An 11,601-nucleotide genomic window follows, 5' to 3' on the forward strand; every position below is an offset into this window, starting at 1 on the left:
AATTAATAATAATGAGTAATTAGAGTTGGCAATTGAAACTTGTATCAAAAATATAGGGAACATACAGTGGATTGAAAACGATTTCGTTCTTGAAAATATTATTCCATTTTAGTTCTTTGCAACATTCTTTCCTTACTTTTCAAATAATAATTTTTTAAACAGGCTCTGGAACTTTTCATCTGAAAAAAGATCAAAAGAAAATTTTTAATAAATACAATTAAAACTGCTTACAATATAAAAACAATTCATTAAACTTAAAGCATTAAAGCCGAATTATTAAAATTTAACACACGCATTGTAACCATTGTGCCACTATTTTTATGTATAGGACAGCATGTGCAAATTTATGCATTATCAGTCTTTTTATTTGTAGTTGTGCTAGAACTAGTATTATATCTATGCGTATTTACATCTGTCCATATAAAATGATTTGTTAGCATATTAAGGCTATGTTCCAAAACGTACACTTCGAGGAAAATTTTACTCCGATGGCTGTTCCAAAACTTTTTTGAGCGTCTCTGATTGGTTCCAGACTGGCCATCGAGTAAAATTTTCCTCGAAAAGGAAATTTTACACCGTTTTGGAACTTAGCCTAAATACATATTTCATTTACATGATTACACATATTTCAAATAATTATCTATTTACTTTTAATCATATATATATCATATATTTAAAATCATATATTTAAAAGTAAATAGATAATTATTTGAAACAGAATTATTTAAAATTGCTTCATTAAATATTTCTGTGTCAGTATCAGTGATATATATTTGAAAACTCATTCTCACTGATAAATGAATATTTTACACCATATGTATATATCATTACAATTACTAGTAGAAGTTGATGCTACACAGAATTTAAAATCGAATTATTTGCTATATTAATTCAATTAATAACAGAATTTTATTCAAAACAATTACTTACAACAATAGACAAATTTGCTTTTTGAGCTGCTTTTCTGTATACACTCCTTTGTTTTAGTGACCGTCCTTTTGGCATATTTCAATAAATTGATTTGCAAAACTTAGATTATACTAATTCGTTATCTTATACACTTTGGAGGTTATATATAAAAAAAAACGTGAGAAATATACAATATATTACACTTTTTTTATATGAAGCAAATTAAAAAGTTTTACGAGAGTAAACGTAACGTATAAAAACACATTTTATCATATCTCTCATATGTAATTCTAGATAATACAAAAATATTATTGTTACTGTATCATTACGCGAACAGCAGACAGACGGAAAGCAGTGCGTGAGTGCCTCACTATTGGTTACCCGCTAGACCTAGACCATGTGTCGATAAGGGCCAAGGCTAGGTTCGGGATTCGGGGAGCATGCTTTTAGCGCTAATATGAACGTATTCTATTCTTATTTAATTTTCAATAAGTAAAGATATAGACAATGCTTTTAGCGCATATACGTGCTCTTCGTACTCAGCCTTGTGAATGAATGCATTTAATTAATTGTGAATGAATGCACTAACGCACTAATCTTTCTTCTTTCGTGTATACATTTATTTATTTTAGATGCAAGAAGAATGCACGAAAAAGTGCAATCTCAAAAAATAAATTCATAATTATATCTGATATTGAAAAATTAAGTTTATATTACATATGTATACAAAAATGGCAATAAAAAATTGCAACCCTGAATAAAATTAAAAAAAAAAGAAATTGACCCCGACGTGATTTGAACACGCAACCTTCTGATCTGGAGTCAGACGCGCTACCGTTGCGCCACGGAGTCTTATGATGTTGTGCGCTTCTAATACGATGATACTCTAGTCGCATACCAGTTTAGACAAATGAAAATGTCGAGTTGCGGACATATAGTAGAATATATGACTTATACTTAAAAATCTAACTCATACCTCATTTGTAAGTAGAAAACAGGCTAAAACTCCCAATGACCACCAATCAACCTCTTGTCCATAATATTCTTTTCCAGACGCGCTACCGTTGCGCCACGGAGTCATATGATCGTGACACTCCAATTGCGCTTACTAGTCTTAGTGCAATTCAGGTTAAGCAAGCTTCATTTCTAATAAAGTGAAATACGAGAATACACAAAATAATAATCGTCGAAATTTCTCCAAAAGTCAAATGGGAAAGTTCTTCTAAAAGATCTCACACACAACAAAGAGATTGTCTCGGTACAAATTTTTCATAGCTACAATATCCACAATCCACCATCTATTTATTTTACCGCCATTTTGTACGTTCAATTTGCATTCAACGTCTTCTAAGCTCGATGTTTGGTGAATTATTTTATATCTTCGCGGAAAAACTGGGTTTTCCAAAAAGTGACACTTATATAACGATAAAAATTCGTATGAAATGATCGAATTTTCGAGCGATTTAAAATTATCGCGCAATTTGTGATTATTATGGATTATTAAATCGAGTGAAATTCGTTATTCGAACGGGATTTTGAATTCGGGACGCTTCCACGCTTCTTCAGTCCGACGTAAATGGCGGGGATTGAAAAATATTGAAAGACAGTGTGATTAATTTTTATCGTTCATTCAACGACAGATACTCTTTTCAGTCGGAATTATTGCAGGGACATATTAGGTATATAAAATTTATACTGATACAATAAAGCGTAATAATATTTATGTTCATTATACATAACCTTATATCACTGTTTTTGTGGTGTTTAACGCGAAAACTATGCGCGTATGTGAATACTCAACGTGCTTGTTATATCTATTTAGATCAGTCAAGTCGACTAAACAACACAAACGACACCGATGATATGATCCTCCTCGTCGACGATATTATTGGCAAGCTAACCTGGAATTCCAAAGTGAGAATTGTCGGCTAAACTTATTTCAGAATGATCAGTGATTCTCAAGAGAGAATGAAAGCCTCCGACAATGGCATGGAGGTTGATGAAGAGAACATGGGATATGACACTGATGAGGAGGGTGGTATGAGAATTGACGATGAGATATACATTCCACCGCCACTGAGAACCTTCTGCGAGGTCGATACAACTGGTCCAAGACTTATGATTACTAAGATCGTCAATGTGAATTTCAAAAGCTATGCTGGCACAACTGTCATTGGTCCTTTTCACAAGGTAAATTTCAATATAACATATGTATATCTGGCTGTTAAATGTGGTGTTATTTCTAATTTTCTTCTATAGAGCTTCTCAGCAATAGTTGGTCCCAATGGTAGCGGCAAGAGCAATGTAATAGATTCTATGTTGTTTGTATTTGGCTATCGTGCCAGCAAGATCAGATCGAAGAAGATTTCTGTCTTAATACATAATTCCAGCGAGTATTCGAATTTGAATAGTTGCACTGTCTCTGTACACTTTCAGAGAGTCATCGATAAAGTGAGATATAATTTTGTTTTGAAATATAAAGTATAAAAGTATATATAGTAATGCTATGATTAAGCATAAAATCATTTTTATTTAAATTATTCTCAAGGAGCTCGAAGGAGACTACGAAGTCATCCCAAACAGTGAGTTTGTTATATCTAGGACTGCGTTTAAAGACAATTCATCATATTATGAGCTTGATAAGAAGAAAATGCAATTTAAGGAAATCGCTAAGGTTCTCCGATCTCATGGAGTCGACTTGGATCATAATCGGTTTTTAATATTACAAGTAAAATCATATATATGCTTTCTTTTTGCTCATTAAATTCTATTAATATTATGTACTTATAATAACTATAATATTAATCAGGTTATATTTTATATTAGTAAAAAACGTGCAAAATGTTTTCTATAGGGTGAAGTAGAACAGATTGCAATGATGAAACCTAAGGGACAAAATGAAAACGATACCGGAATGCTGGAATTTCTGGAGGACATTATTGGTACATCTCGCTATAAGGAACCTCTGGCAAAATTAGCAGACAAGGTTGAACTGTTAACAGAGTGTAGACTAGAAAAGTTACATCGTCTCAGAGTTGTGCAGAAGGAAAAGGAGAATCTGGAGGAGCCTATGGAAGAAGCAGTGCGATACCTGAAGACAGAGAACACAATAATCAGATTACAGCATCAACTTTACCACTGTAAGAGGTAAGATAAGTATGAGAATAGAATTTTATATTATTTCACTATCAGAAATCTTTGGAATATTATGGCAGCTTAAATGTTGAAAATTATGAGTATTTTTTCTCAGATCCGAAGCGGTGAAGGAACTTGCCGAGCATGTAGTGAAGAACGATACTCTAGACAAGGAACAGACCACATTGATGAACGAGATGACAAATGTTCGTCAACAAAAGGAGGAAAAGATCAAGATTATTAAGGAGAAGAGCAAGAAATGGGATGCCTTACAGCGACAGAAGGATGAGGCTACGGCAAAGTTCGACAAACTACGCAAGCAGGATGAGTCGTTACACGCCGAATTGGTTGAAACGAATAAGCGGCGAAAAAACAACATAGCATCCATGAAGACGGTAATTTTTCATACTATCTGTCTCTATCGAAACGAAAAATTATATTGAATTTATTTGTAAATTACAAATATGTTATAAGGTTACATATATATATTGTTTATATCAAATACATTTGGCAATTGGCGATGATAGGAAAAGAACAAGATGGAAGAACTACTAAATGTCCCGGAGAAGAATACAAAAGACATCGACGAATACGAGAAGTTGATCGAGACATATGTAACCAATAAAGAAAAAGAAGAGACCGCGTTAACGACTTTGATGGCAGGTCTGCGAACACAGACGGAGCCGTTGCTGAATGAGCGGTCCGATTTGGAAAAGGAGCTGATATCTCTTAGGAAAAACGTGGATCAGGCGAAAGCGGCATACGATATTGCGCAGTCCAAGCTGGAGCTTTATACGTCGGTGGAGAAAGTTGAGAAAGAAAAGCTGGAAAATCTCCGAGAATCCGTGGAGAGAACAGCGAGCACTCTTAAGGAACGGCAGAAGCAGCTAGAGTTATTCGAGCGAAAAATTCCGGCAACCGAAAACAGCTTAAAACAGGCACAGGATGAATTGAATGAGGCGAAAAGACGCGAAGTTGAGAAAGTCGCTCAGCTAAAGAAGATGCAAATGGCTTTCGAAGAACAGCGCTCTGCCATGCAAGCCAGCAAATCGCGGAATCGTATCTTAGATGCATTAATGAGAGAGAAGCGAGAGGGACGGATGCCTGGAATATTCGGAAGACTGGTAAGTATATATCAGAAACCTTTCAAACCATGACATAATGAAGCGTAATTGTATTGATTATCGAGATAAAATGGCCTTTTAGTCCGCTAAATGTAGTTGAAATCTCATTTAATTATCTCAAAATCTGAGATTACATAATGTAGATATATGTATTATAATTCATTGTATTTTATCATAATTGGATGTATAAAATGTTTATACTATACAAGATTAATTATAGTATTATCCCTTTACTACATATTTTTTATTTGCATTTAAAAGAATGTTTTCATACAATTTTTTTTCTATAGGGCGACTTGGGTGCTATTGACGCGAAATATGACGTTGCTATATCGACAGCATGCGGTCCGCTGGACAACATCATCGTGGACACGGTGACCACGGCGCAGGCATGCATTACATTTTTGCGGCAACATAACATAGGGCGCGCAACGTTTATACCATTAGAGAAACAACAGCGATTCCTGTCCAAGTGTCATAGCAAGATTCAAACACCGGAAAATGTGCATCGACTGTTCGATTTAATAAAGGTAGAGGATGAACGAGTGCTGCCGGCATTCTACTACGCTTTACATGACACTTTAGTGGCACAGGACTTGGATCAAGCGACACGCATTGCCTATGGCAGGACGCGTTATCGCGTGGTGACGTTGAAGGGCGAACTGATCGAATTGTCTGGTACGATGAGTGGCGGCGGACGCACAGTACTGCGAGGTCGGATGGGCCAGAAGGTGGTGAGGAGCGAGCCGTCGAGCGCCGATATCGAGACGCTGCAGTCACAGCTAGATACCGTGTTTGAAGAGTGCAATAACTTGAGGACAAAGCAGCAGCCATTGGAGCAGCAGATCCATGTGTTGACGACTGCTTTGCAAGACATGAAAATGGACAGGAAAAAATTTGGCATTGAGGTACAGACGTTGAGAGAACAGGAACCGTCGTTGCAAGCACAGCTTAAAGAGCAGGAAAAGAAGGCCGCCCACTCGATATCGGATCCAAAGAAGGTTGCGCAACTGCAGCAGGTGCTAGATGCGGCAAAGTTGCACCTAGATGAAGTCGAGGAGAGTTCCGCTTCGGTAGAAAGAAAGGTAGAGCATATCAATAGCAAAATAGATGATATTTCTGGCAATCGGGTACGAGATCAACAGAAGAAAATCGCACAGCTGACTAAATCGATAGACAAGGCCAAGGCCGAGGTATGCCGTCTGCAGGTAGCCATCAAAACTGCTGAGAGGAACGTCAAGAAGACGGAAAAATACATTGAAACATTGGAGAGTGACATACACACTTGCGAGGAGAGGTTAAGAAATATTCAAAAGGAGAAATTGGAGTTCGAAGAACGTGCCAAGATAATTCTGGATGAGTTGAAGGAGTTGAATGAGGCATTGACGGAGCGGGATGACGCTATGTCATCCTTAAGAGACGAGTTGAACGAGCTGCAGGCGCGCGAGGATAAGATGAAAGCGGTGAAGATCGACTTGGATCAGAAACTACACGAAAGCAGAAAGTTGCTGAAGGAACTTCAACACGTAATCCCCGAATACAATCGGAAGATAGCGGAACTAGAGTTACGATCGGTTCCTCGCGAGACATTGGAGCCGCTTAAAGACTTGACGGAGGAAGAAATCGACGAATTGGACGTAAAGATAGTGGCACAAAATCTACAGAAGGCTAGGAAGAAGCTACCCGAACAGATACCTAATATGAAGATCATTGCGGATTATCAGGAAAAGGACGCGTTGTACATACGTCGCGTCGCCGAGTTGGAGGAAATGACGTTGACGCGCAACAAGATGCGCGACATGTATGAAACCGCTCGGCGACGTAGAATTCAGGAGTTTCAGGATGGTTTTAGCCTGATCACCACGAAGTTAAAGGAGATGTATCAGATGATCACGTTGGGCGGCGATGCGGAGTTGGAATTAGTAGACTCGTTGGACCCGTTTAGCGAGGGTATCGCATTCAGCGTGCGTCCGCCGAAAAAATCGTGGAAGAGCATAAGCAATCTCAGCGGTGGCGAAAAAACCCTGAGTTCATTGGCGCTGGTTTTCGCCCTCCATCACTACAAGCCCACGCCGGTCTACTTTATGGATGAGATTGACGCGGCGCTCGATTTCAAAAATGTTTCAATCGTTGGTAACTACATCAAGGAGCGCACGAAGAACGCACAGTTCATCGTTATCTCACTACGCTCGAATATGTTTGAATTGGCCGACTATCTGGTGGGTATCTATAAGACGCGTAACTGTTCCAAGAGCGTGACTCTCAATCTGGGCCGTTACTATGAGAACAACGGCATCGCGCCGCCCACGCAGCTCACTTCCAAGACCTACGCGTCACAGGCTACGCAGAGAACGCAGGCACTCTTGACGCAATGCAGCCAGGCTGGCGCGCGTAAGGAGAACACTGCGCCCGCGAGTAATCAAAATAATGCACGAGAAATACAGTCGAACGAGGAGAAGGTATTGTCCGCAAAGGATGATAACACGAAAGAAGTGGTGCTAAACGGAGAAAAGACGCCACACGCGAAGAACAATAAAGCGAAAGAAATTTCGTTAAATGTGGAAGAGACGCCACACGCAAAGAACAATAAAGCGAAAGAAATTTCGCTAAATATGGAAGAGACGCCGGCTGCGAAGAACAATAAAGCAAAGAAAACACCGGCCGCGAAGAACAATAATGCAAAGAAAACACCACAAAGGGAACAGCCGGAAGTCGATCGATTGAGGTAGATATCGAGATCAACGTTTCTTAAAATTTATGACAATTGCATTGTAGCCATATTGCATTCTGAAAGACGAAAAATTATATAATTAATTTTTCTTGCATTGCTTGTACGATATATATTTGATCATAAATAACATAAATATGTCAAAAATTGCCTTTTTAGTAGTCTTTTTTTGTACATTGGCAAATTAGTAATCAGTGACGCGATCGTTATATCTTCTATTATTATAATAAATTAATTGAGTTATATATATAGCGAATAAAAAATATATTTTTTAAAACGAGATTATATATGAATTATATCGAATATTTGTCATTATAAACAATTTCTCTCTCTTGTTTTTTCCATTTTGTTTAATATGTAATATTATCTAAAAACTATATTTAATAGAGGTGAATTTTTTTCAAGATACAGATTATATAATCAAAATAATACTGCATGATAAAAAAGGGGTTAAAAGATATTAAATAAAATAAAATAAAACACATTCTACATTATATAATATTAAGAGTAGTTAAAAACAAGGATGGGATCCTAAAGTCCGAAAGTATAAATGCTTATTTTAGCAATTGTATGAGACACTAAAATTCCACATAGCAGAAAGACTTAAGACGGTTAAATTATTTATCTCTGTATTTTACAATTGAAATTTATTGGATATTTATAGTTCGTATTACAGTCTTCCAGATTTGGCGATATGTCCGACATCACAGAAAGTACCATCTCGGCGTTCCGATAGGCTTGCAAGGAAGAGTATAAACGAGAGCATTAACAAGGAACCGATTAACAAGAAGCGGAAATTGATGAAGTGATTGAATGATTCCGCGAACTTCGAAAGTCTGCAAGGTCCTTAAAGATTACTGCGTGCAAATGAATAACCCTTAATGTCGGAGTTAATTTCAATTCTTCTAAATATGTTGTATAACGACATTTTTTAATAATAATATTAAATTTATATTTTCAAAAGACGTAAAATTTGATGAATTAACGATAAGATTAAAATAAGCGTTATTAAATAAAATAATTGTAAGATTTGATAGTATAGTTTTAGTTATGAACAATATATAACGAAACTTATATATATCTAGTTTTGTTATAATAACGTCATGCACACACAAACACACATATGTAAATTGTCAGTTCTTTTGTAATTTAAGATGTCTGTAAAAGTGTAAGATACTGAAAGTTATATATGTGTAATTATAAGACATAGAGTCTGTCTCTTTTCTTTTTTTGTAATTTTCCAGTATAAATATAAATTTCATTTTGGAAAATACAATATATACTTCAGTTAAAGAGAACAGACTCATAAGTGAACGCAAAGTGCAAAAATATTTTTATATTTTTATACATGACCAGTTACTGTAATTAAATGTAGATTGTAATTGATTGATATATACTTATATATAAATTTCTCATTCGTAATTATTAATTTATTTTATAATAGTAATTAATTGTAATTATTAAGGATTATATAAACAGATGCTCGAGATGAAACACGTGCGTGAGAATTTTCCGGCGAGAGTTTTCTCATCTCTGACATTCGCACGTTTATCCGTAAGTGACTGTGATAACGCTATCATAAATGAGAACACTATCGAACGTCGAACGAATGAAACGTGTGAAAAAAGCCGGAAGTCTTCAAGGCTGGTCGCATTTGTGTCGCCGCTCGCCACGAAATGGCCTCGATCCTTTAGATTTGTTCTGTATTTTTCGTAGTTTCTCCCAAGAGAGATTTAATCCGCGACTTTAGATAGCGAAATATCTCGATTTGTGCGCTAATAAAAGGAAAAATCGGGTAAATCACCTGCCCTACCGGGTGACGACGACGACGACGACGATGATGACGATGACGATGACGATGATGATGACGATGACGATGATGATGACGATGAGGAGAGGGAGAAGAAGCGAGACGGAAGAGGAAGGGAAGCGCAATATAAGTATCGTTACAACATGTGAGATATAGATTTCAATGGAATACGAGAAGAGAAGACGCGACTCGCGAAATGACGGCTATCAAAAAGGATGATGATGCTGACGCTACCGAAAAAACGTCGCCGAAAATGTCCGTCGCGATGTCTCCGACTCTACAACAGAACTGTAAGAGAACTGTCAGTGTGCGAATAACGTCAAATTTGATATTTAAAGAGGGATTTAATCGGATTTTAAAAGTGGAAAAGAATATACATGTGTTTATAACTATAAAAGAAAGTTTTCTTTATGGCATACATGAAAAAACTTCTGTTTTTGTACAATAAATTCATAACGCGGAAAAGAAATGTGTCCTCTTCTATTAAAATATAAATTTCAAACAAAGGAAATTTCAACGAAGGATTGTTTGAACAAGAGTGATGCAGATCCGTGATTTATTATTAGATACGAATTCGAAATTAAATTGTAAGTTACGGATTTGGACCACCCGCAATTTTTCGAGTGGATTTTTATTGGATATGGAGATTTCAATCAAAATTTCTCAATCATTAAGAATAATATATTTTTAAGGAATATATTTTTAACTTTGTATCATCGATATTAATTCGGGGATTTTTGAAATGTTCCAGTTTTTTTTTTTTTACGTGAAACAAATTTGCAAATTGTGATTTAGCACAACAATATATACAGTGTTCGGGATGGAAAGTGCATTGTTAAATTTGTTATTGAATCAATCGGTGGAGATCGCGATTAGTGCTCCATAGATCTATGGACGACTATAATTGCTGGTATCAAGTTAGTGATGGTGAAAAGTCGAAGTAAGAGAATTCACGGAAATTATCTCTTTCTGTATAACATCTTACAAAAGTGTATTAAGGAAGAAAAAGGAGGATTTAACCGGAGATTGATTTATCGCGTATCGAGCTGTTTACAATAAAATATTTAAAAATACATTCGTATGTGAAGCGAATTTTCAATACGTATTATCGGAACGGAAGATTTGCAAATTTATTTTTTTTCATATTGTAATTTTGTCTGGAATAACTGTTACGTGTTTGTGTTTTGCCTACGACGCGGAATATATAATACAACGGCGACTACCTTGGAGATAACATGATGGTGACATATGCTTGATTTTTAAAAGCGTAAAAAAACCGTATTTTTATAAAAATACATTTGGACAAAAGCAGTTGAAATTAATTTGTTATTTATCATGTAGTGTTTTCATAATGAACAATGCATCGCTATCAAAGACAATGATAGGGAAGAAAACAAAATAGTGATAATAATAATAATAATAATAATAGCACAATAATGCCTTATTAATAATAATCTCAAAAGTAAGAATAATGGGTAAAATATACAAATAATGTATATTATTTTTTTTTTAATTGGCGGGAAATGATATTTGATAAAATAAAGAAAAGTTAGGCGAGACATTTTTTTGTCAAAATACCATTTTCGAAATTTCCCATAATTAATCTTGTATCGTTATTAATCTGATCTTTAATTTTGTAATCATCTGAATGATGTAACTATCTGAATGATGTTGAAAATATTTTCCAAGTTATTTGATAATTCTTCTTGATCGTTGGTCGTTTTATCTGGGATTATCGCGCACGTAAATTATAACTTCACTTCGTTCGACTGCAATAAAGAACAATCGAATCGAAGCTGCTTCTTGCGATTGATGATCCAGAAGTGCGCGATCACAATGTGTATTATTTCGCATTTAATTTAAATAATTATTTTTAATAAAATTTTAATAATTTA

General features: G+C 35.7%; 2 protein-coding genes, 1 long non-coding RNA gene and 1 other non-coding gene across 4 annotated transcripts in view; 2 read left to right on the forward strand and 2 right to left on the reverse strand.

Moving 5' to 3' along the window:
* Positions 1–1,460, reverse strand: part of LOC115242589 — a 5,311-nt gene extending 3,851 nt beyond the window's left edge. Inside the window, exons 1-2 of the long non-coding RNA XR_003885077.1 lie at positions 931–1,460; positions 66–179 (exon numbers count right to left, since the gene is read on the reverse strand). This is a non-coding gene — a long non-coding RNA (uncharacterized LOC115242589). The remainder of the gene's footprint in view (positions 1–65; positions 180–930) is intronic.
* A 229-nt stretch (positions 1,461–1,689) lies between these two features.
* Positions 1,690–1,761, reverse strand: Trnaw-cca. The gene has a single exon. It is a non-coding gene; the product is annotated as a tRNA-Trp (tRNA).
* A 471-nt stretch (positions 1,762–2,232) lies between these two features.
* LOC115242581 (structural maintenance of chromosomes protein 4-like) lies at positions 2,233–9,304 on the forward strand. Its single transcript, XM_029818975.1, has 9 exons — positions 2,233–2,588; positions 2,732–3,099; positions 3,169–3,360; positions 3,458–3,637; positions 3,764–4,056; positions 4,160–4,439; positions 4,572–5,168; positions 5,459–7,893; positions 8,573–9,304. The coding sequence occupies exons 2-9, from the start codon at positions 2,854–2,856 to the stop codon at positions 8,703–8,705; spliced, it is 4,356 nt and encodes a 1,451-aa protein (XP_029674835.1). The 5' UTR covers positions 2,233–2,588; positions 2,732–2,853; the 3' UTR covers positions 8,706–9,304.
* A 54-nt stretch (positions 9,305–9,358) lies between these two features.
* The window catches only part of LOC115242582 (putative inorganic phosphate cotransporter), a 23,318-nt gene continuing 21,075 nt past the window's right edge, over positions 9,359–11,601 (forward strand). Inside the window, exon 1 of the mRNA XM_029818978.1 lies at positions 9,359–9,996. Coding sequence (XP_029674838.1) covers positions 9,922–9,996 — 75 coding nt within the window. The 5' untranslated portion in view covers positions 9,359–9,921. The remainder of the gene's footprint in view (positions 9,997–11,601) is intronic.

This window comes from Formica exsecta, unplaced genomic scaffold (assembly GCF_003651465.1).
Source record: "Formica exsecta isolate Colony F162 unplaced genomic scaffold, ASM365146v1 scaffold613, whole genome shotgun sequence".
In the NCBI taxonomy this organism is placed as follows: Eukaryota; Metazoa; Arthropoda; class Insecta; order Hymenoptera; family Formicidae; genus Formica; species Formica exsecta.

Coding starts and splice junctions, on each gene's coding strand:
- LOC115242581 (XM_029818975.1), top strand. CDS start 2,854: ATGATCAGTGATTCTCAAGAGAGAATGAAAGCCTCCGACAATGGCATG. Junction 3,638..3,763: donor ATCGGTTTTTAATATTACAA/GTAAAATCATAT, acceptor TGTTTTCTATAG/GGTGAAGTAGAACAGATTGC. Junction 4,440..4,571: donor ACATAGCATCCATGAAGACG/GTAATTTTTCAT, acceptor TGGCGATGATAG/GAAAAGAACAAGATGGAAGA.